General features: G+C 40.6%; 1 protein-coding gene across 1 annotated transcript in view; it reads left to right on the top strand.

Moving 5' to 3' along the window:
* Window positions 1-24,290, top strand: part of hibch (3-hydroxyisobutyryl-CoA hydrolase) — a 57,719-nt gene that overhangs the window by 16,433 nt on the left and 16,996 nt on the right. The window contains exons 7-8 of the mRNA XM_079822037.1: window positions 241-319; window positions 20,354-20,499. Of these exons, the coding sequence (XP_079678163.1) occupies window positions 241-319; window positions 20,354-20,499 (225 nt within the window). The remainder of the gene's footprint in view (window positions 1-240; window positions 320-20,353; window positions 20,500-24,290) is intronic.

A 24,290-nucleotide genomic window follows, 5' to 3' on the forward strand; every position in this document is an offset into this window, starting at 1 on the left:
ATTTGTGTTTCTCACACAAAGGTATTGGATGGCTTTAGAAGTCTTGTAATATAGCATACAAGTCATATTGACCACACATACAGATTTGGTATGGCATGAGGATGAGTAATAAATAAAATATTTTTGAGTGAACTGTTCCTGCAGTAGATGGGTGTGAAGACTTTAACCCTCATTCTATAGCTTTTTTCATCTGGTCTGTGAGCATGGTATTGATCTGTACTGTTTTCTCTGTTTCTGCAGGGCGTGGGTCTTTCAGTTCATGGACGGTTTCGTGTGGCCACTGAGAAGACACTGTTTGCCATGCCAGAGACGGGCATCGGTAAGAGGCAGCCAGTGTTCCTCTCTCTCTCCCTGTGGGCTGTAACTGGGTTATAATCTGAGTTTTCATTAATAATGCAAGATGGCTTTGGTTTCACAGGAATCAATAGTACTTTGTCCCAAAAAATGGATGTAAAAAGTGAATGTGAAGCATCGTTTGCCAAAAAAGAAACTGTAATTTTGGCACATCTATTTAAGCAGCATTTATTTCCCTGGGGTTCACATGTAATTACAGAAAAGTTGTGTGTTTTGTTTTTTTCCTAAAAATTTTACACACTTAAAGGCAGGGTAGGCGATTTGTTCCAGAATTTTTTGTTATTCTGGTTGAAAGTCTTTCACATCCTGATAGTCACTAAGTCACAATCACTAAGTGATCTGAATGCATTTTATATATTTATTCATTAGGGATGCCACAATTCTCAATATAATATTGAACCGTTCGGTACGGCATTCACGGTTCAATACGCGCTTGTGAATTGCGTTTTTTTCGGTTTTGCATTTAATTAATTGTTTTTTTACAAATTCTATAATTTGCCTCCATCCCAATACTGAACAAGGTGACATACATTCACATCACACGTTAGTAGTAGAGTTATACTCACGGAACACTATAGTTATTCACAATCACGAAAGTTCATTATTTGCATGCGTTTTAAAGCCTTGCCGGTCTCATTCGCGTGCACGGTTTTAACATGTGCTTTTCAGAGCGCGCGCACTAAACGCCTGTCAAACACGTGATTGCAGGACTAAACAGTCGTCTTACTGCGCTAATACTGTCAAATACACACAAGGTTAACATAAACACAGTCGGTTATGTCTAAAGTGAAAGTAAAATCGTGTGTGTCTGTATATTAGATGCACGCAGGTCTTAAATTGACAACAGCGCAGTTGTGAACACGCTGTCCTTAAAGCTACACTGTGTAACTTTTTTAGTTTATTCTTAGCTAAAAACACTTAGTTCTTTAAAAAATATATGTGCTCATTAATGTATATTTACTTCTTTATAAAGTAATAAAGTATCCTCGTAAGTTTATAATATACCATTGAAAATACATACGGGTAAGGGGTTTGAATGCGGGTTGCCATGTTGCCCCTCCATCTTGAAAGTACATTAGCCAAAGAGGGACATACCCGTAAATTCAAGCTTCGCCTTTCGCGTTTTAACACTCGATGGCACCGTGTCGAATGTGGACGAGGTCGAACTGGAAGCCATATTAATCTTGGACTAAATCGGCCACCGTAGGAGTTAAAACGAAATCGGAATTGAGAGGAAGAGAAACTAATATTCACTGGATGGTCATATACCTTTTAACCGCTAGATGGGGGAAAATATCACAGTGTAGCTTTAAAGGGACAGTTCACCTCTAAAAGGATGTCATTATTTACTCACTCTATTATTGTTTCAAACCTGTATGCATTTCGATGACAGAATTTTCTTTTTTGAATGAACTATCCCTTTAATGTTAATACAACAACAAAAGACAAAGAGAAAATCACTCCCTGCTCTTGACTGAAAAACTAATACAGTAGCTAAGAATCAATGTATATTTTATAGTGAAGTCTATGTAGTGTTTTATTTTTACATTCATTCATTCAATTTCATACTTTAATGGTGCTGCACAGCTCTGAGCTGCCAGTGTAAATCTTTATATATTTATTTTATATTATGCAATACACTAGGAATACAAGTAAAGTTTAAGGTAGGTTTTTCAATTCTTTTAAGTAAAATAAAGAAAGAGTATTGCAATAAAAAATACTCTTTTTTTCTCCTTAACCTCTTGCTGTTCCCGTCGCCTACGAATAGAATAACAAAAAATTTATATGACAAGCCATCAGAACGTGGTTAAAAACCGATGTATGTATTGAACCGTGGACTAACTGTATTGTTGCATCCTTAAATTCATAGTTTTTACGTGACGTCACACCATTATAGGAACGCCTGGAGGCTTTCCTCCATTGCCCACCAGTCATTTTTACCAGGTTTGTAGTAAGTTTTAATGTAGTAAGACAGTGATATTACAAGACCAAATTCAATATACACATTATTGATGTTGCATACTTTGTACAGGCAAGCAAATGAACACATAATATTAATGCAACATGAGGTTTCTCGTTAAGTGTTTTCCCATTGAAAATAAATCTGCTTGCCTGTATATAGCATCATCATCAAAAAGGTGTAAACTGAATTTAATCTTTTATTATCACTGTTATAGTACATTAAGGCACTTTAAGGGTGGGTTGCACTAATAAGAATTCTTTAGCCTGGTGTCGGTTCATCCCGATCAGCCCTTTAATTCTAACAGTTTTACAGTCTACAGTTAATCTGTGTTTAAGTGGTGCAACACAACTCAATGTAAAATAAAACCCAGATCAACAAATAAATCCTTGATTACTGTTAAACGTAGCTTAATTTAATCCTTATTGGTGCAACCCTAAGTGTTTTTACGTTAAGCGTTTTAAAAACATCCCGCTGTTTTTAGTGATTGAAATACTGCAGCAGGTGCTGTATATGGATCACAAGTACCCAAAACTTGCATCTTGTTGTTCACTTATTTTTTTTAAATTGAGCTACAGTTCTATGGCTGTTTTGCCCTCCGGGGCTCCGCGACAGTCACGTGATCATTCATCATGTGTCCAATCATTGCATTCGGTCCGATGTCCTACTTGTCTGGCAAAGTATGTACTTTCATACATCCGCGCTCCCTGCTCGTGCAGACGTGACATCACACATCATCAGCGGGTTTCATGCTATGCAGAGTTAGCCATACGTCAGTCACCGAGCACCGCAACTGAAACGGCAGCCACCTTTTACGCTTCCTCCTGAACCAAAACAACAAGCTTATGCTGCGTTCACGCCATAACAACTGTAATTTGGAAGAGATGGAAACCTGTGACTTATACTCTGAGCGGTTCGTAGCTCGAATTTATACGTTTCAATGGCAACACTATCAACACTGAAATTAATCTGCATCAGTCATGGTACAGGTTAGTGCTCTTTAAGTTGTTTACGTTCATTATTATTGTAATGTTCTGTGCTTTTGAGACATGAGGTAGTTTAACGCCGTCTCTTGTCTCGTAACGCTTAGCAGACTCTGCTGTGTGAGTTCATGTGTTTTGAAGGAGGCGTGGCTTTGGAGAGAGAGCTCTGTACGGAGGATGGGATCTCATGCGTTCAAAGCTAGCTTGCTGTTGCTCGCCGCTCTGAAAATTGCCAGAAAATGTTACTTTGCATTTTGACTGGAAAATCGTGTCCTAACCAGATGTTATGCAATAAAAGGTATTTTTCCCATGTTAATCAGAGTTTTTGTCCTAACCAGTCGCGACGGGATTATATTATAGAAACGGTTTCAATTTCTGTGGCGTTGTGGCTGAAATAGCATGCAAACGGTTACAATGATAATCTTATATAATGATTATGTGCTCTATTTAATCTTAAAGTGTCTAATAATACCATACTGAAAGCGATGATAATTCACCTCAGATCTTGAAAATATATTATAGGGTTAGTTCACCGAAAAATGAAAATTCTGTCATTAATTACTCACCTTTGTGTCGTTCCAAAGCCGTTAGACCTTCGTTAATCTTCAGAATACAAATGAGAGCTTTCTGACCCCATAGACTGCAATGTTATTACTACTTTCAAGGCCTAGAAAGGTAGTAAAGACATCGTTAAAATAGTCCATGTGACTCCAGTGTTTCAACCTTAATGTTATGAAGTGACAAGAATACTTTTTTTGCGCAAACCCCCCCAAAAATAATGACTTTATACAACAATTTCTTCTCCTACACTGTTCACGTTGTAAACACAGTGCATCGCTTCCGGGTTCTACGTCAGAATACCGGCTCAGTATTGGCCAGCTCCTGTGTCAGCACCACACGTATGCATCATGGTGCTCATGTGAACCGTGTCAGAGACTGACACTGAGGAGAAGAAATGGTTGAATAATGGTGAAATGTTTTTTGTGCACAAAAAGTTTTCTCGTCGTAAAAGTAACGTTGCAGTCTATGGAGAGTTAGAAAGTTCTCGGATTTCATCAAAAACATCTTAATTTGTGTTCTAAGATGAACGAAGGGTAATGACAGAATTTTCATTTTTGGGTGAACTAACCCTTTAAAAGAAACAAGAATATTCAAACTGTGAACTCAATGAGAACAAACAACTGTACTGTATTCTGTGACAAAGATTGTTTCAGTCACTTAATGTTTATTTTTTCATAATGTTAATATGGTGAAAAATTTAATAATTAGATTATGTACTTATCCATTTCATTGCAAGCGCAGTGTGCCTGCAGAGCTCTTTCCACACACTCTTCTGATTGGCTGTGTGATATTTAATTGATTTTGTCACATCAAGCTGTGTCGCATCTAATTTGGACAGTCATATAACTTGTAGCATCGCATCTGGTTAAGGCAGGGTGTTAGATATACTACATAAATCTTTAAACTCATGACCAGCCAAACTGCAAGCAAGCCAACGTGAGCTGAAGATGTTACGTCTGCCTCTGAAACGACACAGCACTCACCTTTTATAACAAAAAAAAAAACATTAGGCCCAGCAATCTTTCATAGCAGATTGTTCAGATCATCAGCGTGAACCTCAGTTTCGCTCATGGAAGGAATTCTGGCGATGCAGGCGGCGTCCGATCAATCTGCCGCTGATATGTAAGTGAGTGGATCTTGTTCCAGTCGTGGAGCCAACAGATGATTCTTGCACTGCAGTATGCAGATTTAATTCCCTAAACTCTCATCTGGTCTAGGTTTGGTGGAACTCAAATGTGGACAGCTCAGTTCATGGTGACATTAATTGCATTTGATAACCAAGTATAAAAGCCAGTTTGTTTTAAATAACAAGTACAAGCACAAATTGCCATGTTGCACTAAATTTCAAACGTTTGGGGTCGGCACAATTTTTTTTATGTTTCTGAAATAAGTCAAGTGATACATTTTCCCAGGATATTTTGATGAATCGAAAGCTCAAAATAACAGCATTTATTTCAAATAGAAATATTTTGTGACATTTTAAATGGGCCAGCCCCTATCATACACCTGGTGCAATGCCTTGTTTAAATAGCGAATGCACTCGTACGCATCTGTTTGCCCACGGGCGTACTGGTCTGAAAACGAGGGGTGTTCAGGCGCGTTGTTGGCGCGTTGCTATTTTCAGGCAACTGAAAAAGACTGCGCCATTGACCAACAAAAACCTGGTCTAAAGTCAATAGCGCCGTATTTTTTTTGTTATTTAAAGGGTGGGTTAGTAATATGTGCCTATAGGTGGGTTCACAACGAGCGTACACTCGGCTTATTACACACACGGACATGCAGCAGCACAAAAACATTTTTAAAAATTACAAATGATTCCTTTCTGGAGAAGCGTTCAGTCTTTCCGCTTGCAAATTCCACCATGTTGCAAGCGCAACTGGCTTTTCACCTCTTAAGATCTGGGACCATTTTTGGGACTTCCGCCTGGATTTGGCCTACCCAAATTGAAAAGCAGACGGAAATTACATAAAAAAGGTCATATTCCTCCATTCAGATTCATTTGAATAAATCTTGCATGCATGATCCACACAAAAATCTATTTTACCAGTCTTTTCTGGAATCTAGTGGAAACATCCCAAACTGTCTGTAAGTGTTAAAAAGGCCCATTGGGACTTGTATTTTGAAAGTTGTGTCTGAGAGACTTGCTCTGGCAATCAGCCAATGTCAGAGCGCACTGTCTGAGCAGCAGACACTTTGCTCCGCCCATCTCCAGCAGGTGGCATTGATTAATGTTAGTGAATAGCTCAGCATGGCATGAGTGTTTCAAACAGACTCTGTGCTTGCTTCACCTTTGATGTGTGCGTATATAGTATGAAACCACACACATAGACCAACATATGGAACCAGCAATGTGCTGGAAATAAAGAGCAAAGAAATTGAACCCCTATTGCTTCTTCATGTCTCTAACCGGACATCAGTGGTGAACTAGTCCCCAACTGGCAACCCCAAACTGATTGAAATTAACAGTTTACTATATGGTCCTTCGAGCCGGAGCCAGAGTTTTCCACAGTTATGGAGAAGCAACCATCAGCTGAAGTCCTTGAGCGGCCCAGGAGACAATCATCTCTTCCAGCACACTTGCAGGATTATGACTTGACTGGTTATAACCTACCTAAACCCTTAACACCACCCAGCTATTCCCGAAATTCACCTTGTGCTCCATCAGCCGAAGAGGATGCCAGCATGGAGACCCCACAGGCAGCAGCATATCATGGTGATTATCACAGTCCACAAGGATGGTTTACTACAGATCGGTGGGACCAGCATGTGGAAGCACTACGTGAGGAAAATGCTGATTTAAGGAAACTCCATAGTGACCTGATTACCACAGTTCAGCAGCTGAAGGAGGAAAGAGATGATTTCAAGCAGGTCAACAGTAAGTTCACGTCACAGATGTCTCAACTACAAGCAGAGGTAAAACAGTTGTTAAGTTGGCAAACTCAGCAGCCACAACTCCCTCAAAGATTAATTTCACTTCCTGTACCCGGTCCATCAAAGACCCTAGACCGCCCTAAACCAGTACCAGCCCCACGGAGGCCAAAAGTAACGGGCCCGGGGTCGAATCCAAGCGATGCACAAGCCTCTCATGATACATCACAATGTAGTAGCTCAGTGGAAAGTTGGGGAAGCTCTGAGGATTCAAGCAGTCAAGAAAGTATTTTTTCTTCTATCGATGATGGCATGAGAAACCTGCACCTGAGCTCAACCAGGCAACAAAAGGTTAACCCCGGTCCACCAACTGGAAGAACGATTAGTAGGAGGCAGGATGGGGGACATGAAGCCAACATGGTTCAGAGAAGTCATGTCCGATCTCCGCCTCAACAATCTTCCTCCAGAAAACAGCATAAGCTATCATCTAAGAGTAGGAGAAGGCACCACCACTCTCCAAGTTCATTGGTTGACCAAGAAAGAGTATATCGTGGACCTACTCCTACGATTCCCGACCTGATTCACCCAAACCCCAGAGAGTTTGCAAGGCTTAAGATTGCTTTGGAAAACATTCTGCCAGCTGATACCACAGAGCGCTTCAAATTCCATATTCTGCTAGAACATCTGAAGCTTGAGGAAGCACAGCTAATTGCTGAATCATACAGCAGTTCACGTCATCCTTATACCCACACCATGGATGCCCTCAATAAGCAGTATGGCCAGCCACATCAATTGGCGTTACAGCGCATAGTGGAATTGATGGAGGGACCGAGCATCAACACTGGAGACATCAAAACTTTCCGGATGTTTGCTCTGAGGGTGAGATCCTTGGTGGGAATGTTGCGACAATTAGGTAAGCCTGGCAAAGTGGAATTAAGATGTGGATCTCATGTGTCCAGACTACTGAGTAAATTGCCACATGATCTGCGAAGCAGTTTCAGAAGATTCATCTATCCCTTGAATGTGAAGATTCCTAACCTCCTTGACTTCTCAGACTGGTTAGAATATGAAATCCAAGTGCAAGAAGATTCCACAAGATATACAAGCCGCTCCGGTAGAGGGTACTCAACCAGATCATCTTGGGACCCACCAAGGAAGGTAAACCCATTCCACAAAGGGACCGAAGTCCTACTCAGCACTGAGAAATACCCTTCTGCACCTCCATCACCTGTCACAGTTAAGACCACAATGGCAAATCCTTACTGTCCTTACTGTGATAACAACAAACACTCTTTGAATAACTGCGCCAATTTCTCTCAACTCTCCAAATCTCAGAGGCAAAATTGGATAAAGGGGCACAACAGATGCTGGCGCTGTGGACGGGGCCATAGATCATCAGAGTGTAACCTCAAGATGCGCTGCAAATCATGTAATGGCCGCCACTTGCTTGTTCTTCATGAGGTTAATGTTAGGAACAAGGACAAAGTAGTGGAAGGAGAGGATTCATCTGCAAACCCTATCATGGGGGAGGCCGCCAACGATGTATTATTCATTGACAAGCCCCTAGGAAGTCAGAAGGTACTGTTGAAAATGTGTAAAGTCATTCTGAGAAATGGAGATCGATCCATAAATGCTTATGCCATTCTTGATGATGGCTCAGAAAGGAGCATCTTGTTGCACGCTGCAGCTAACCAGCTGAAATTGAAAGGGAAGCCAGAGGACCTGCCCCTGCGCACAGTCAGGCAAGAGTTAAAGGTCCTGCATGGGGCGGCTGTTTCCTTCAACCTTTCACCAGCCTGTCAACCAAACAAGGTATATCCAATCAGTGGAGCTTTCACTGCATCAGAGCTGGGGCTTGGAGTACATTGTCATCCTGTTAAGGCTCTACGGGAAAGGTACCGTCACCTTAAAGGACTTCCCCTCCAAAACATTGAAGCAGCTCATCCAGTTTTGCTCATTGGATCAGACTGCCCTCATTTAATTACCCCAGTTGAACCGGTTCGCTTGGGACCACCAGGTGGTCCTGCTGCAATTAGAACTCTCCTTGGATGGACTTTACAAGGACCAGTTCAAGCTTTGCAACATCGCTTCACAGAGCAGCAATGTCTGTTCACAAGTTTGTCACCTTCTGCTACTTTGCATGAACAAGTCGAAAGACTCTGGCAAATGGATGTCCTTCCATGGAGGGATGCGAAGACGAGTACTCGATCAGTACAAGACCAGCAGTCACTAAAATTGCTGGAACAAAAAACGATCAGAGTTGAAGTCGATGGGATTCAGCGATATGCTACCCCACTGCTCAGAGTTAAAAATATGCCCCCTCTTCATGCACCTAAAGCAGCAGTAATGCCTCATCTTAGAAGCCTAGAGCGTCGCCTCAGTAAGTCTGTTGATCAAGCAGCTATCTACCAGGCTGAAATTAAACGACTGGAGCAGGCGGGTTACATTGCTGAACTACAGTCAGGAGCAGAAGACACTCCAGTGAGTTGGTATATCCCACACCATATGGTTGAACATAACGGGAAACATAGGGTGGTTTTCAATTGTTCATTCCAGTTCCAAGGAAACAATCTTAATGAACTGCTACTTCCAGGACCTACTCTGACTTCCTCGTTACTGGCTGTGCTACTAAGATTCAGAGAATATTCAATCGCCATCAGCAGCGACATTAAAGGAATGTTCCACCAGATAAGACTCCTTCCCGAAGATCGACCCCTTCTCCGTTTCTTATGGAGAGATCAAGAAAGAGAAGTGCAGCCCAGAGTCTATGAATGGCAAGTCCTTCCCTTTGGGACCACTAGTAGTCCATGTTGCGCTGTCTTTGCTTTGCAAAAGAATGTCCTGGACAACAGTCAGCCTGGTGAAAAGGTACATGATGCTGTACACAAGGCATTTTATGTCGACAATTACCTGCAAAGTCTGCCCTCTGTAGATGAAGCAAGGCACATGGTAGACCAGTTGCAGAGTGTCTTGGCAAAAGGAGGATTCGAACTTAGGCAATGGGCCAGTAATGCACCTTCCACCATCAGTCACTTACCAGTGGCATCCAGGTCTGACAGTGCTGAGCAATGGATCGCCATGGGTAATGTTTCAAATCATGAATCAGTGCTTGGACTCCAGTGGAACTGTCAAAATGATACCTTGTCATATAAGCTCCGTGCTATAGAGTGCCATAAAGTTACGATGCGTAACATCTATAAAGTGATCGCCAGCCAATATGATCCTCTTGGGTACATCATCCCATACATCACACGTGCCAAGGTAATAGTGCAGCGACTATGGGACAAAAAGAGAGATTGGGATGATCCCATGTTACCTGAGGATTTAGTGAATGCTTGGAACAGATGGGCAGAGGAGCTCGGTAATCTACAAACGATAGTTTTATCCAGATGCTATTGCAGTGCACCAAAGGATGATGTATCCAGCCAACGAGATATCCATATCTTCTGTGACGCATCAGAGTCAGCTTATGGGTCGGTCGCTTATCTTCGAACAGAAGACCAGCAGGGAGAAGTGGAAGTCACATTCATTGTGGCCAGATCAAGAGTGGCTCCCAAAAAACGTCTGTCAATCCCTCGTCTAGAACTATCCGCAGCCCTAACAGGTGCCCAGTTGGCCAGGATCCTGCAGAATGAACTGACTTTGCCCATTCGACAAGTTTTCCTTTGGACTGATTCCACCACAGTTTTAACTTGGATTAAATCAGAATCCTGTCGTTTCAAGGTTTTCGTTGGTACACGAGTTACTGAGATTCAGGAGCTTACCAGCCACTGTGAATGGCGCTATGTGGACTCCGATAGTAACCCGGCAGATGATATCACCAGAGGTAAAAGGCTGGCAGAACTAGGGCCACAAAGTCGATGGAATACAGGGCCACCATTCATTCATCTCTCACCTGACCAGTGGCCGGTTACACCCACATCCTCTCTTATTGACAGTGATGAACTAAGAAACTCTACATTCTGTGGTCTGATGAATACTGCACGTCGCTTGTCCATACCAGATCCAAGCAAGTTTCTGACCTTTCAAGAGTTACTGACAGCCACTGCAGAATCTCTCAAGGAAAATGGGGCCAATCTCTCAGCTGAAGACTTTCGACGGGCTGAAATAGCTATCTTTCAGCAAGCTCAATGGGAAAGCTTTCCCTCCGATGTGACACAGCTGACAGCGGGAAACAACTGCATAACCACAGTCGACTCCTTAGCCTCGCTCCTGAACTTGACTCTGCAAATCAACTCCTTAAGATAGGAGGGCGCCTTCGTCGTTGTGAAGAGATTGAGCCTGAGTTTATGCATCCTATTGTGCTTGACCCCCATCATCCTGTCACTTCTCATTAAGGACTATGATGCAAAGCTGCTTCACCCAGGACCTGAGAGAGTACTAGCGGAAATGCGTAGAAAATACTGGATCCTTCGGGGTAGGGAAGCAATCCGACGTTATCAACGCAAAGATTGTCCAGAATGTCAGAAATTTCGTAAAAATCCACAGATACCCAGAATGGCCGATCTGCCTCCAGCCAGGCTACGTCTATTCAAACCGGCCTTTTATTCTACTGGCATTGACTGTTTTGGGCCATACTTGGTAAAGATTGGGCGCAGAAGTGAAAAGCGATGGGGTATTCTGTTCAAGTGCATGACTACACGTGCAGTGTACATTGACCTCCTGCCTAGACTTGATACAGACTCCTTCCTTATGGCCCTCAGGCGTTTTATAGCCCGACGTGGGAGACCTATGGAAATTTTATCTGATCAGGGTACCAATTTTAAAGGAGGGGAAAGGGAGCTGCAACAGACATTTGCTGAACTAGTTCCAGAGCTTCGGGAACAGCTTGCCAGCCAGCAGATTATCTTCCGCTTCAACCCACCTCATGCCCCACATTTTGGTGGGTGCTGGGAAAGGGAGATCCGGTCCCTGAAACAAGCTCTACAGGTCACTCTGGGAACTCAGCCGATACCAGAGGAAACTCTTCTCACTACACTCATTGAGATTGAAGGGATCTTAAATTCTAAACCCCTAGGGTATATCTCCTCTAATGCCTCTGATCCAGATCCTATCACTCCTAATTCGCTCCTTATGGGGCGGCCTGATTCGTCCCTTCCTCAAGTGATATACCCTCAAAGTGAACTATTGAGTCGACGTAGGTGGCGTCATAGCCAAGTCCTAGCAGATCACTTTTGGAAGCGGTTTATCAAGTTTTATTTGCCTGGTCTTCAGACTCGTAGCAAGTGGCAGGTAGAGTCACCCGATATAAAGGTGGGAACTACAGTTATGATTGTGGACCCTCAATTCACCAGGGCCCTGTGGCCCATTGGGCAGATCTCTCAAGTATTCCCTGGGGTGGATAACAGAATCAGGACTGTTGAAGTGAGAATTAAGGACAAGTTTTATGTGCGACCTGTGGCTAAGGTGATACAGCTACCTGAGATTCCAGACTAAAATTGGACTTTGACCTTTTTATAATGGGCAGATTTCCTCAGTCTTTAGAAATCTGGGGGCGGCTGTTAAAAAGGCCCATTGGGACTTGTATTTTGAAAGTTGTGTCTGAGAGACTTGCTCTGGCAATCAGCCAATGTCAGAGCGCACTGTCTGAGCAGCAGACACTTTGCTCCGCCCATCTCCAGCAGGTGGCATTGATTAATGTTAGTGAATAGCTCAGCATGGCATGAGTGTTTCAAACAGACTCTGTGCTTGCTTCACCTTTGATGTGTGCGTATATAGTATGAAACCACACACATAGACCAACATATGGAACCAGCAATGTGCTGGAAATAAAGAGCAAAGAAATTGAACCCCTATTGCTTCTTCATGTCTCTAACCGGACATCAGTGGTGAACTAGTCCCCAACTGGCAACCCCAAACTGATTGAAATTAACAGTTTACTATAGTAAGGTTCTAGAGCACACAGTGCCTGAGTTACACACTTTCAAAAATGAATTTATAACCAAAGAAAATCAAAAAGCGTCTCTTTTTTTTGGGGGGGGGGGGGTTATTACAGCTCAGACAACATTTATGTAACCTCAAAGGGTTTTGCTGTAAAATGACACCAAAATTGTGTATTTAGACCACTGTATGTGGGTATAGGAAGCTTTTCAATTTGGGTAGGGCAAATCCAAACGGAAATGGTACCAGAGTAATTTAGTGTAAATAAGTTACTTTGTGTAAAACAAATGCCAAAGTGATGCATGTCTCCAGAAAGTAGAGACTCTAAGCTTTCAAATGCTACCACATGAGGTCAGAGCTCCTCCACAGACATTTAAAATTGAAAGTATATACATGATGATGTCATTCCGGGCAGGGTCCGTGGACTTTAAGTGGTTAAAGGGAAGGGGAGATGAGACTCTTGATTGGTTAATTGCACATTATGCCCAAACACACCCATGACTCATTATTAGCCTAGGTACAACCCTTTTGGACTATGCGCATGGTGCACCGAACGTTTTTCCCGTCATTAAACTATCAAAAGTGGATTCGGACACACCCTAAGTGCACCTGCATCATGCGCTTCAGACCATGCACTTAGAATGTTAAAATAGGGCCTCAATGTCTTTGTTACTTTTGATCAGTTTAATATATCCTTGCTTAAAAGTATTGATTTCTTTATAATAAAAAAAAAGTCTTTAGAGAAACTGAACTTGCCATAGCAAAGTTTAGATCTTAAATGTTCTCATCACTTACTCACCCTGACAATACAAGGTTAGAAGGACATGAGGGTGAGAAAATGAAGACAAAATGTTCATTTTTGGGTCCAAAGTAAATGTTTCCACATCCATCTTTTATAACCATTCCCTCGGAATATATCCATGTGTGCTGCTGTCTCACTTTTATTGCACATGCTTTAGATTTTTCGTGCTGCTTTTCATTCCACGTTGTAATCACACCCCGTGAATGGTATGTTTGGAGCCTTGATGCGATGTAAATCAGATTGTCTGTGATGAATACTCTGCCCTTGTCCCTATCACATGCTCCTACACATGTAGGCAGAAGTCTGCCTTGGCTATTGTAAATCATTCTGGACTCTTAATGAGGGCGCTTTACAGCATTTCCTCTCGAGCTGCACAGCGTCCTTCACTCTTGCGAGCCTTGGGCAAAGACTCCCTGCAGAACTGTTAGAGTGGCAGGAAGTAGTGCTAATCACGGTCTGTGACACATCTGTTAAGCGTCTGAGCAATTGCATGTATGTGTGTGTGTATTTGATTCAGTGAACGCACAGCGTCTGTGTGCCATCACCCGCTAATTCCATTAAGAGCCTGTGTTTCTCAACCCTAGATGAATGAATAATCCTCTTTGGGTTAGCACTTGTCTTAATGGTTTATTCTGCGGTAAGGCGGCCAGCCTCATTTGTCTCGTACCCGGTACTCCCTTATAGTTCTTCCTCCTTGACATGAGGTGGTTAAACAAGTACTACATCATCATATGCACGTGGGATTTATGTGGATGTTTCCTTTGCACCTTTGGTTTAAAGAATGCTGTCAAATCCTGGTCAGTTTGAAGTGTGACCCAGTTATACGGGTGTATCCTCCAGGCAAAAAAGGTGATTGGCCTTACTTACATGCATCTCCCCCTCCTTGGCTCTAGTCCCACCCCATCATGCACAAGGAGAGCATTTGGATAATCTCCAATTATCTTGAATGAGGTACAAGAACCCAACCCACACTGTATTTGCAGACTTTTTTTTTTTGGCGCATGCCGATTTTGAAAATAAAAATGTGCAAAAAAATGTATTTAAAAAATGCACTCAAATTATTCTTTATATTTAGTTTCACACTTAAATGTATGGAAGCCCGTTTCCGCCACTAAATAAAAAAATAAAAACAGTAATTGCGCTCTCAGAATTCTGACTTTTTTTCTCACAATTGCGAGTTATAAAGTCAGAATTCTGAGATAAAGTGTCACAATTGCGAGTTATAAAGTCAGAATTCTGAGATATAAACTCACAATTGCATGATATATAGTCAGAATTCTGAGATGTAACTAGCGAGTTATAAGTTCTGGGGATCATATTTCCATGATAACACATCATGTTAAATGAACGTTGCCACCTCACATCCGTTCTGTTGTTTCTGCGCCAAAGCTTGCGCTTAAAATCCCCTCGAGCGCGTTTGCTCAGAGATATTAATGCCGTTCAGATAATAAGACAATAATTCCATCATTAGCAGCTAAAACTACAGCTAAAATACTCATTAATGTGTTCACAAATCATGTGTCGCGGCAGATCAATGACTTTATAACTCGCAATTGCGACTTTTTATCTCAGAATTCTGACTTTATAACTCGCAATTGCGACTTTGTATCTCAGAATTCTGACTTTATAACTCGCAATTGTGAGAAAAAAAGTCAGAATTCTGAGATAAAAAGTCGCAATTACTCTTATTTTTTTATTTAGTGGCGGAAACGGGCTTCCATACATATAAATGAGAAATACTTTTGAAAAATGTTTAGAATGATGCTTCTCACAAACTACTAATAAAAAAAGTACATATTTTTTATTGTATTGTTTATTTCAGATGAGACTCCAGTCATATAAGCAGCGTAATTAAGGTTTCTGTGGAAATATGCATAAATAATAATTATTTTAAACTGGTTTAACACCCAACAGGTCTCAAATATGTTTGCCTTTTTGCTATAGGTTAGACAAACTGACTCACACCAGTTTTATTTTAGTTTTATCATTAATATACCATTACATTTTTTGTTAAAATTTTGAATTAGATTATTATCAATATTATTTTCAGTTTTCACTTTATTTTTAGTTTAAGTGTTAGTAATTTTTGTGTGTGTTTTTGTCATTTTTATTCTATAGTTAATTTTTATTTATTCGTTTTAGTTATTTTAATACTACCTTTAGCCTTGGCACTTAGCTGGAATAAATATGTTTAGGTTTTTTATATTTTATTTTATTTCAGTTAAATTGTTATTGTTTAATGTAACAAAAGTTTTTATGGTTTTAGTTTTAGATAATAACGATAATAATAACCCTGACTCGTGTTATCGGTTGAGACAGTTTTTCTATGTACGGTCATTCAATAACAGGGTAACAATATTTTGATAGTTCTACTGTGTATATGCTTTTCGGGGAAAGTTTCACATATAAATTAGTACTTTAGAAAAGTATGTTTAAAATGAGTCAAGTTACTCTTTTGTAAAAGTACCTAAACCACAAGCCATCAATAGCCAAATACATACATGCGTGCATACATACACATTTATTTATGTAATTATTAAATGAGACTCCAGTCATATCAGCAGAGTAATACAAGTTTCAGAGGAAATCTGCATACATATTGATTGATTTGAATGAATGTTTTAAGCAGATTTGCCGTACCCACCCCGACGCGCCACTGCTACGTTGGGTTGCTCATACAAACAACATTTAATCTGGTTTAAAGAACTTTTTTTCCATGATTTTTTTTTTGTTGTGGTATGCTATAAATGCTCCAGACGAAGTGGGATTTCAGAAGGAAAGCACCAGGAACAGCATGGTAGCAGTAGCCTTGAGCCGTTTGTGCTGAGCTGTGCCATTCACCCATGGTGGCACCTTCTCTGACAATGTGCCAGCCATCTGTGCTCTGAAAATGCAACCCCCCAGCCTGAACCCCTCCTTTTCACCCCCTTCTGCTTATGGATTAAGGGGCAATATGGGTCTTAAAACTGTGCGGCCATAAGACAAAGCGACTGGGTGAATGGCAAACGTAATCTGCATTTATGATATTACATTTGCCTTCTGGAATCAGGTCAGGAGACTTAATCCTGTCGCGCCTTATTCAGAATTGTACCTCATACTGAGTGTGTGTGAGGGAAGTGATGTAATTTTCTCAGCCCTTGCTACTAAAAAAAAAGCACATCAGGTTAATAAGATCGAAGCACAGCACTGTGCCATTTCACAACCACATCCAACAGACTGAACAGTGCATTTGATAACTGTTAGCAACTTTATGCTTGGGATTTATAAACTAAAGGCCAGGGACACCTTTGCAGATTAATCATGATTTATTATTATTTATTTATTTTTACGATTATGTTTCTCTTCAGGTTTATATGTCTAACATAACTCTGATAAAGGGTAGATATAGATATATTTTCCAAGTATTTTTTAATCACATCTTTTGGCTTTCGTGTAATGACGATATAAAATCCAAATATTTATTTTGGAAACACGTTGTCTTTATACTTTACTACTTTTCTTACACATTATAAATGGGTCTTTTATACATGGAAATATAAAGCTCCATTTATATTTTAGGATGGGGGTCCCTTGGCATTATCATATTTGTTGGGTCGTTGGCATCTACAATTTGAACGGTCCCTGTTTTATGTGACTTTTACTATGAAATACACTATATTGCCAAAAGTATTGGGACACCCCTCCAAATCATTTAATTCAGGTGTTCCAATCACTTCCATGGCCACAGGTGTATAAAATCAAGCACCTAGAATGTGAAAGAATGGGTCGCTCAGTGAATTCAAGCGCGGTACCGTGATAGGTTGATACCTGTGCAATAAGGCCTTGTCCACACGCACACGGGTATTTTTTTTAAACAGAGTTTTTCCTCTGTTTAAAAAAAAAATGTCCACATGAAAACACAAAAACACGCTTTGAAGAGCTGTCAAGAGCATGCCAAACCAACAGGTGGCAATATAACCCTAACCATAAAGCCATGTTGGCCAATCAGAAGCCTGGAAAAAGGTTATTGCTGTAAGTTTTTTCGTAACAAGCCAAAATCTCCGGTTTCACTGTTCACACGACTACACTAAAATAAAAATAAAAATGTTCACCCTGGCAGGAGTTTTCAGAAAAGTTCGATTTCAGTGTCCGGATGCTGCGTTTGAGTGTGGACAAACGGCCAAACCGCATAGAAAAGGCTGCGGTTTTGAAAATACCCATGTTCGTGTGGACAGGGCCTAACTCACCCACAAAGTGTTAGGCCACGTAAAATCACAGAGCGGGGTCAGCACATGCTGAGGCACACAGTGTGCAGAAGTCGCCAACTTTCTGCAGAGTCAATGGCTACAGACCTACAAACTTTGTGTGGCCTTCTGATTAGCTCAAGAACAGTGTGTAGAGAGCTTCATGGAATGGGTTTCCATGGCCGAGCAGCTGCGTCGGATACAGTGGTGTAAAGCACACTGCCACTGGACTCTAGAGTGACCAATCACGCTTCTCTGTCTGGCAATCCGATGGACAAGTCTGGGTTTGGCAGTTGCCAGGAGAATGGTACTTGCCTGACTGCATTGTGCTAAGTGTACATTTTGGTAGAGGGGGTGGGGGTTTTGGATTTGTTTTTCGGGGGTTGGGCTTGGCCCCTTATGCTGAGTTCAGACTGCACGATTTTCAAACTCGTCCGATCACTGCTCTTTTCAGACTGCATGATTATTACCCCTTTTCCACCAGAATGAACCGGGTGCTAGTTCAGAGCCAGTGCTAGTCCCAGTTCATTGTTGGTTCAACTGAGGAGCCTTCTAAGAACCGTTTGCTTTTCCACATGCTGAGAGCCACAACAGAGCCAGGTCTTACATCACTGTAAACATCCCATCTTTCTCAGCAATGCTAGAAAGGCAGCGGGAAACACAAACACTGAAACACACCAGGCTTGATCGAAATGCATCGGCACTGCGCAGACCGATCCACGTATGATATCAAAAAACCGCATGAGTGAATCAAAAGCATAAGGAGTCATATGCTCTCGTTGACATACGGCGATCGGTCTGCACAGCACCGCTGCGAACAAGCCTTCCATCAACAATGCAAACGTTGCGTTACTATTGATTCACATGGCTTTACGATCCTACATCGGCATCAAAACACAGCGAAAACACAGCAAATCCAACGCATTCATGCAGTTCGCCGTAATTTGTATAGGCGGAGATTACAAACGAGCAGCAGCTGTTAGCTCCATTAGCTGCTATTTCAAACATGGTGGATCTCAAGTTTGTGTTGGTCTTGTTGACCCCGCCCCCAGCGCCTGACGTAATCGGTTCTTACTTCTAGCCCTGTTCTAGCCCAGCAATGTTTTGGTGCTACTTAAGAACCACTTTTCCTGGCTCTGAGCTGGGGCTTTGTGTGTGGAAACACAAAGAACCGATTTGAAACTAGACTCTGGCTCCGATCTAGCTCTGGCTCTGCTTTGGTGGAAAAGGGGTAAAAGAACCGATTTGAAACTAGGCTCTGGCTCCGAACTAGCACCAGCACTGCCTTGGTGGAAAAGGGATATATCTGGGCCAGCATTCAGTCGCTGCTGTGTTCACACTACACGATGGATCGGAAACAGGGGGTTTCACAATGCATGACCGACAGTCTCGTCCGCAAACTACGTTTCACAACCAAACACGCGCGTGCATCAGACCGGAGTTCTCACGCAAGATCTGGTTTTGTTATTAAAAATGATAGACTCTAGAAAGCTTGCTATCCAAATTGATTGTGTGCTGATTTGCAGCGAAAAGGAGAAAAAGTTTATGGCAGAGGAAAGTGTTGGGGAGATGCGGGGAGCAAGGATTGTGTTCTGCAAAGAGAGTTTGAGGTAAATAAATCATTTTGCAACGTGCTGCTGTTGCGGCTGGTCAAGAAAATGTTTGCTTTGTTTCTGTTTGATATAATTGTGAATATATCTATTAAAATAATGATATTCTGGTCTATAACTCCTCGCCGAACTTCCCTCTGCCCTGTATCTTGCTCTCTCATTGGCTGTAGGTCATCGCAGATGTAATTTTCAGTCAGAACTCATTTCACACAGCAGGTCCAGATATTTAGCATGCCAAATATCTCACGGGCATCGGCAACACGTTGGCGATTCTCTCAGATCACGTCTTTGATAATTCACACTGAGTGATTGTCACTTGCGTGAACAAGCACTGATTTGCCTATGAGTTCGGGCATTTGTCTACGATTTTGCAAAACCTGTTGGCAAGTCAAAATCTGGGCTAAAATCGGGCAGTGTGAACTGCATTAGTTCCAGTGAAAGGAACTCCTAATGCTTAAGCATACCAAGAAATTTTGGACAATTTCATGCTTCCAACTTTGTGGGAACAGTTTGGGGATGGCCCCTTCCAGTTTCAACATGACTGCGCACCAGTGCACAAAGCAAGGTCCATAAAGACATGGATGAGCGAGTTTGGTGTGGAGGAACTTGACTGGCCTGACCTCAACCCTATAGAACACCTTTTGGATTAGAGCGGAGACTGCGAGCCAGGCCTTCTCGTCCAACATCAGTCCCAGCGCTTCTCAAAGAATGGTCAAAAATTCCCATAAACACACTCTTAAACCTTATGGAAAGCCTTCCCAGAAGAGTTGAAGCTGTTATAGCTGCAAAGGGTGGGCCAACTCCATAATAAACCCTACAGATTAAGAATGGGATGTCATTAAAGTTCATGTGCATGTAAAGCCAGGCGTCCCAAAACTTTTGGCAACATAGTGTAGCTCATAATCAAAGTCATTTTGTTTATTCAATTATTTCCTCAGTCACAGTTCTGATATTACTTATGAAATCACTTGAGTAATTGTAATAATTCGCTAACAAGTTTTTCTTTCTCCTGTGGCCTGAAATTGATCTTTAAAAGTCATGTCTCATTGCAGATTTTTTGACTTCAGCTCATGCTCTAAATGGCTTTTGTTTTGTATGTTTTGTTTCTATAGGTCTGTTCCCTGATGTTGGTGGTGGCTACTTCTTGCCTAGACTTCCTGGCAAGCTGGGCCTTTTTCTCGCCCTGACAGGGTTTCGCCTCAAAGGAAGAGATGTTCAAAGAGTCGGGGTGGCTACTCACTTTGTGCAGTCTGAGAAGGTAATTGACAGATACATATTGGCTACTTCATATGCAATATTTGGCATAAATATATCATGTCAATTTGTCATAGTCTACTGATACGAACTGATGTGAATAGATATTGCACTTTCTGTTGACACAATTTTTTGTGAACTGAGTAAATATTGTAAAATATTAGTGTTCACTTCATTTCAGCAATGTCTAATTTGCTTTCGTTAATTTGATATATTTTAATATATTATATTATAAAATATAAACAATAGCCTATATACAAATGTGTAGTTTATAATTTAGTATTTCAATGTATTTATAATATATATATATATATAATAAAACATTGTATGTTTTATACTATACATTGTTTCACAATGTGTATTGTGAAAAGCGCTATACAAAATAAATTTGAATTGAATTGTAGTAAGTTTGTTTATTTATTAATATGTGCATCAATAACTACATTTACATGCACCCTTTTAATGCGATTATAACTAAATTAAGGCAATATTGCGATTAAACTTTACCTCGGGTAAACACAATATTTCAAAGTGATGCACTTAAGCTCCTAATTGTAGCAACCATGATTGTAGTAATATGTGCATTAATAAATAATTGCAATAATTAAATAATTGCATATGATTTTAATTGTAATAAATATATTTAATTGTAATATATAATATAATTGTAATTGACATGCACGGATGACGTTGTCATGCGCAGATAAGTAAACATAGCGGTAAAGATGTGAGTTAATCATTTGTGATGTGCTTCATTGGGGTATGTGAAATAATGGCGGGAAAAATAACCAATGTAACGAAAAACAATGTAATGATGACCTCCTGGGCTTTTGGGCTGCAGTTCTTTCATTTGATGGTGAAATGAGAGAAGGTACTGAAAGAAGAAGACTTACTCAGCGTTTCTCAGGCTTGCCAGCGAACTTTCGGCAGCAGGGGGCGACTGAGCTCTGACACTGTGCCCAGTTCATGTGCCAGAGGTGAAAATGAGGACCAGGGCTTGGCACTGCTGGAGAGAGAGGGGCATACAAGCCTGCGCGCACATACACATCCCCTGGCCAAGGACAGACGACCAGCAGGATCTGACATGCACACAGCACACAGAAGTGACTTGTGATAAAAATAACCACTAAAGGGCTCTGAGGACAGGGCGTTCGTTCGTACAGCAGAACTAGTTGTAAGCTAATTCACTTTAAATTATGAGCTTTGTAAAATAAAGCAGAAAATAATACAGCTCTGGAAAAAATTAAGAGAACACTTAACATTGATTTCTCAATGTTAAGTGGTCTCTTAATTTTTTTCCAGAGCTGTATTTTGAGTCAGGCTGTGTTATCATTCAACCATGTTTTAAGGCCTAGAAAGCTTATGGAACATGGCATTTCTATAGTGAATATGCATTTTCTAGTCCCCCAAAATCAGCTAGATATTGCTCTTTCCGAGTCTAATCTCTGTAAAATTATTTAATTGTATAATATTTATTGACATGGTCTCTTTTATATCTTGGGGTAATACATTATATTCTCTTCAATTCTTTGATTTTGCTTAATAGACTGTTGATTTTTCTAATGGCTGGTGTGATGGTTAATATACATACATATATGCATGATTGTATCAGACAATAGTATCGCATGAGATGTCTTTCTCTTGGCCTCTCTTGCTCTCTTGTGTTAGTGTTTCTCTCTCCCAAGATGTGTCCCAATTTGCATACTTGTCCAAAAAGAAAAAGTGCACTTTAAATTCCTGGATGATGTACTTATTTAACCAAAAAAACTAAACAAATGTGGAATGTTTGGATTTCATGCACCAAACTGTCAGATTGCCTTACGTAGTGGAAGGGAAGGGCTATCTGACTGTGATGACAAAAAAACCTTATAAGCCTCATACACTGCATGGTAGAATAGTCATAGTGTATATTACGTCATTTGGAGCGCAACTCCTCTTAGTTACAGGATAGTTCTGTACCAATAGTGAACTCATAGACCGTAAAAAAAATGGACGACGCACATTCACTCTCTTCCACTGAAGTAAGTGAAGCCGCCAGTGTCCAAATATGGTACTGACTAGGGCTGCACGAATAATCGAAATCGAACCACAATCGCAATTTGGGTTATGTGCGATTATGAAAGTGCAAAGGCTGCGATTTTTATAAATAATAATAATATGGCTCTGTGATCAGTAAACGCTGCTCTGTCTGAAAGACTGCGAGTTTGAGTCGCTTATAACATAACGTGCGTTTGAAAAAGCAACACGTGTCAATTCAAACATCTTCACAAATTAGAAGTGTGAAGTGTTCATAACCCTGTTGTCCAACAAAATACGTTTAATAACACGTTTTAACTAACTTCATATCGTCAGTCGAGCTGATGTGGCTTCTTATCACAGAATGTCAATCAGCACTGCAGACTTTATTATTATGAAAATACCAGAGAAGGCTTGAAAAACTCAAATACACCATATCTTGTCGCAGAAGTATTATCTTCATGTTTATTATTAATCAGTCAAAGCGTTTCTATCTTCGTTTTACTCAGCCTACAGCGCCACCTTCACTTTAGGGATTTCTCCCATAGGGAATGGATTTTCTGAAAACGAACGAGTACTTCTTCTGAGGCAAATGTGAAGTTTCTGCTCGAGGGCACCCTCTGGCTTCCAGTATGAATTAAACATTTATTTAGAAGTATTTCTTCTTATTAATTTCTATTCTATTGTTTTTCTTCAATGTACAGGAGTTTTAATCCACACAGTGGATGCATAAGAGGCTCATATTTCATTTTAAAGACATAGACTAATGATTAATGATTTTTAGTCATTCTAGTAAAATATAATTATAATTATTATTATTATACTGTTATATTTATTCTTAAATGCTATTTGACATTTTTAATAATGAAAATGTTATTGTAATAGTATTATTTCTTATTTTTACTAAGCAATAATAATAATCATAATAATTATTATTAGCCATATTAATATATAAACACAAAATGTTATATACACACTTTTCATTTGTAAAAAATAAATAAATAATAATAATAATCGCATTTTAAATCGCAATCGCAATTTTAACCAGAATAATCGCAATTAGATATTTTCCCCAATCGGAAAATCGTGTAGCCCTAGTACTGACATCTTTGGTCTTGAGTCTGTGCAGTACCAACTTGGAGCCCAAAACTGAGCAGTAATGAGCGTGAAGTGGAGCAGTGATAAAGGTCCCGCCCACACTCACACCTAATCAATAACTTTTTTTGTGAAATAAACAGTTATGGGAATGTAGAGATTAAAGTTAAAGCTCCAATCTCCTCCCGAAGTTCCCGAAAATGTCTGTTGGTGCCTCAGTGACTACTTTGCTCAGAGAAGCTGTCAATCTCAGCTGTCAATCATAACGTCACACCCCCGTATTTATAGCATCAAATAACTAACTAAAACCAAACCAAACATCAGTGTGATAAAAACTGCCTAAATTTGTAATTTGATTGTTAAGTTTTTCTATGTCCCATTACATTTCATGGAAAGGGTGGGGTTTATGACCAATAAACCTGGTCACCAGGGGGCGATCAAGATGCGTTGGCTTAATTTTTCAGGACTCGTGTGGCACACTTGAGTGAACTTCATAAATGATCTATTTCGAAAACTACATTGGGAGCAACTCAAAAATAGCGCTCCTGAAGTGCACTAGAAACTCCATTCACAATTGATTTCAGTAGAGATTAGTGTTTGTATGTTGCTAGCATGTTAGCTAATAAATAATGCTCTAAAAAGCAACCATATACAAATATTGTGTTATAGTCCATTTTTAATTAG

Source organism: Gobio gobio (genome assembly GCF_949357685.1).
Source record: "Gobio gobio genome assembly, chromosome: 7".
Classification (NCBI taxonomy): Eukaryota; Metazoa; Chordata; class Actinopteri; order Cypriniformes; family Gobionidae; genus Gobio; species Gobio gobio.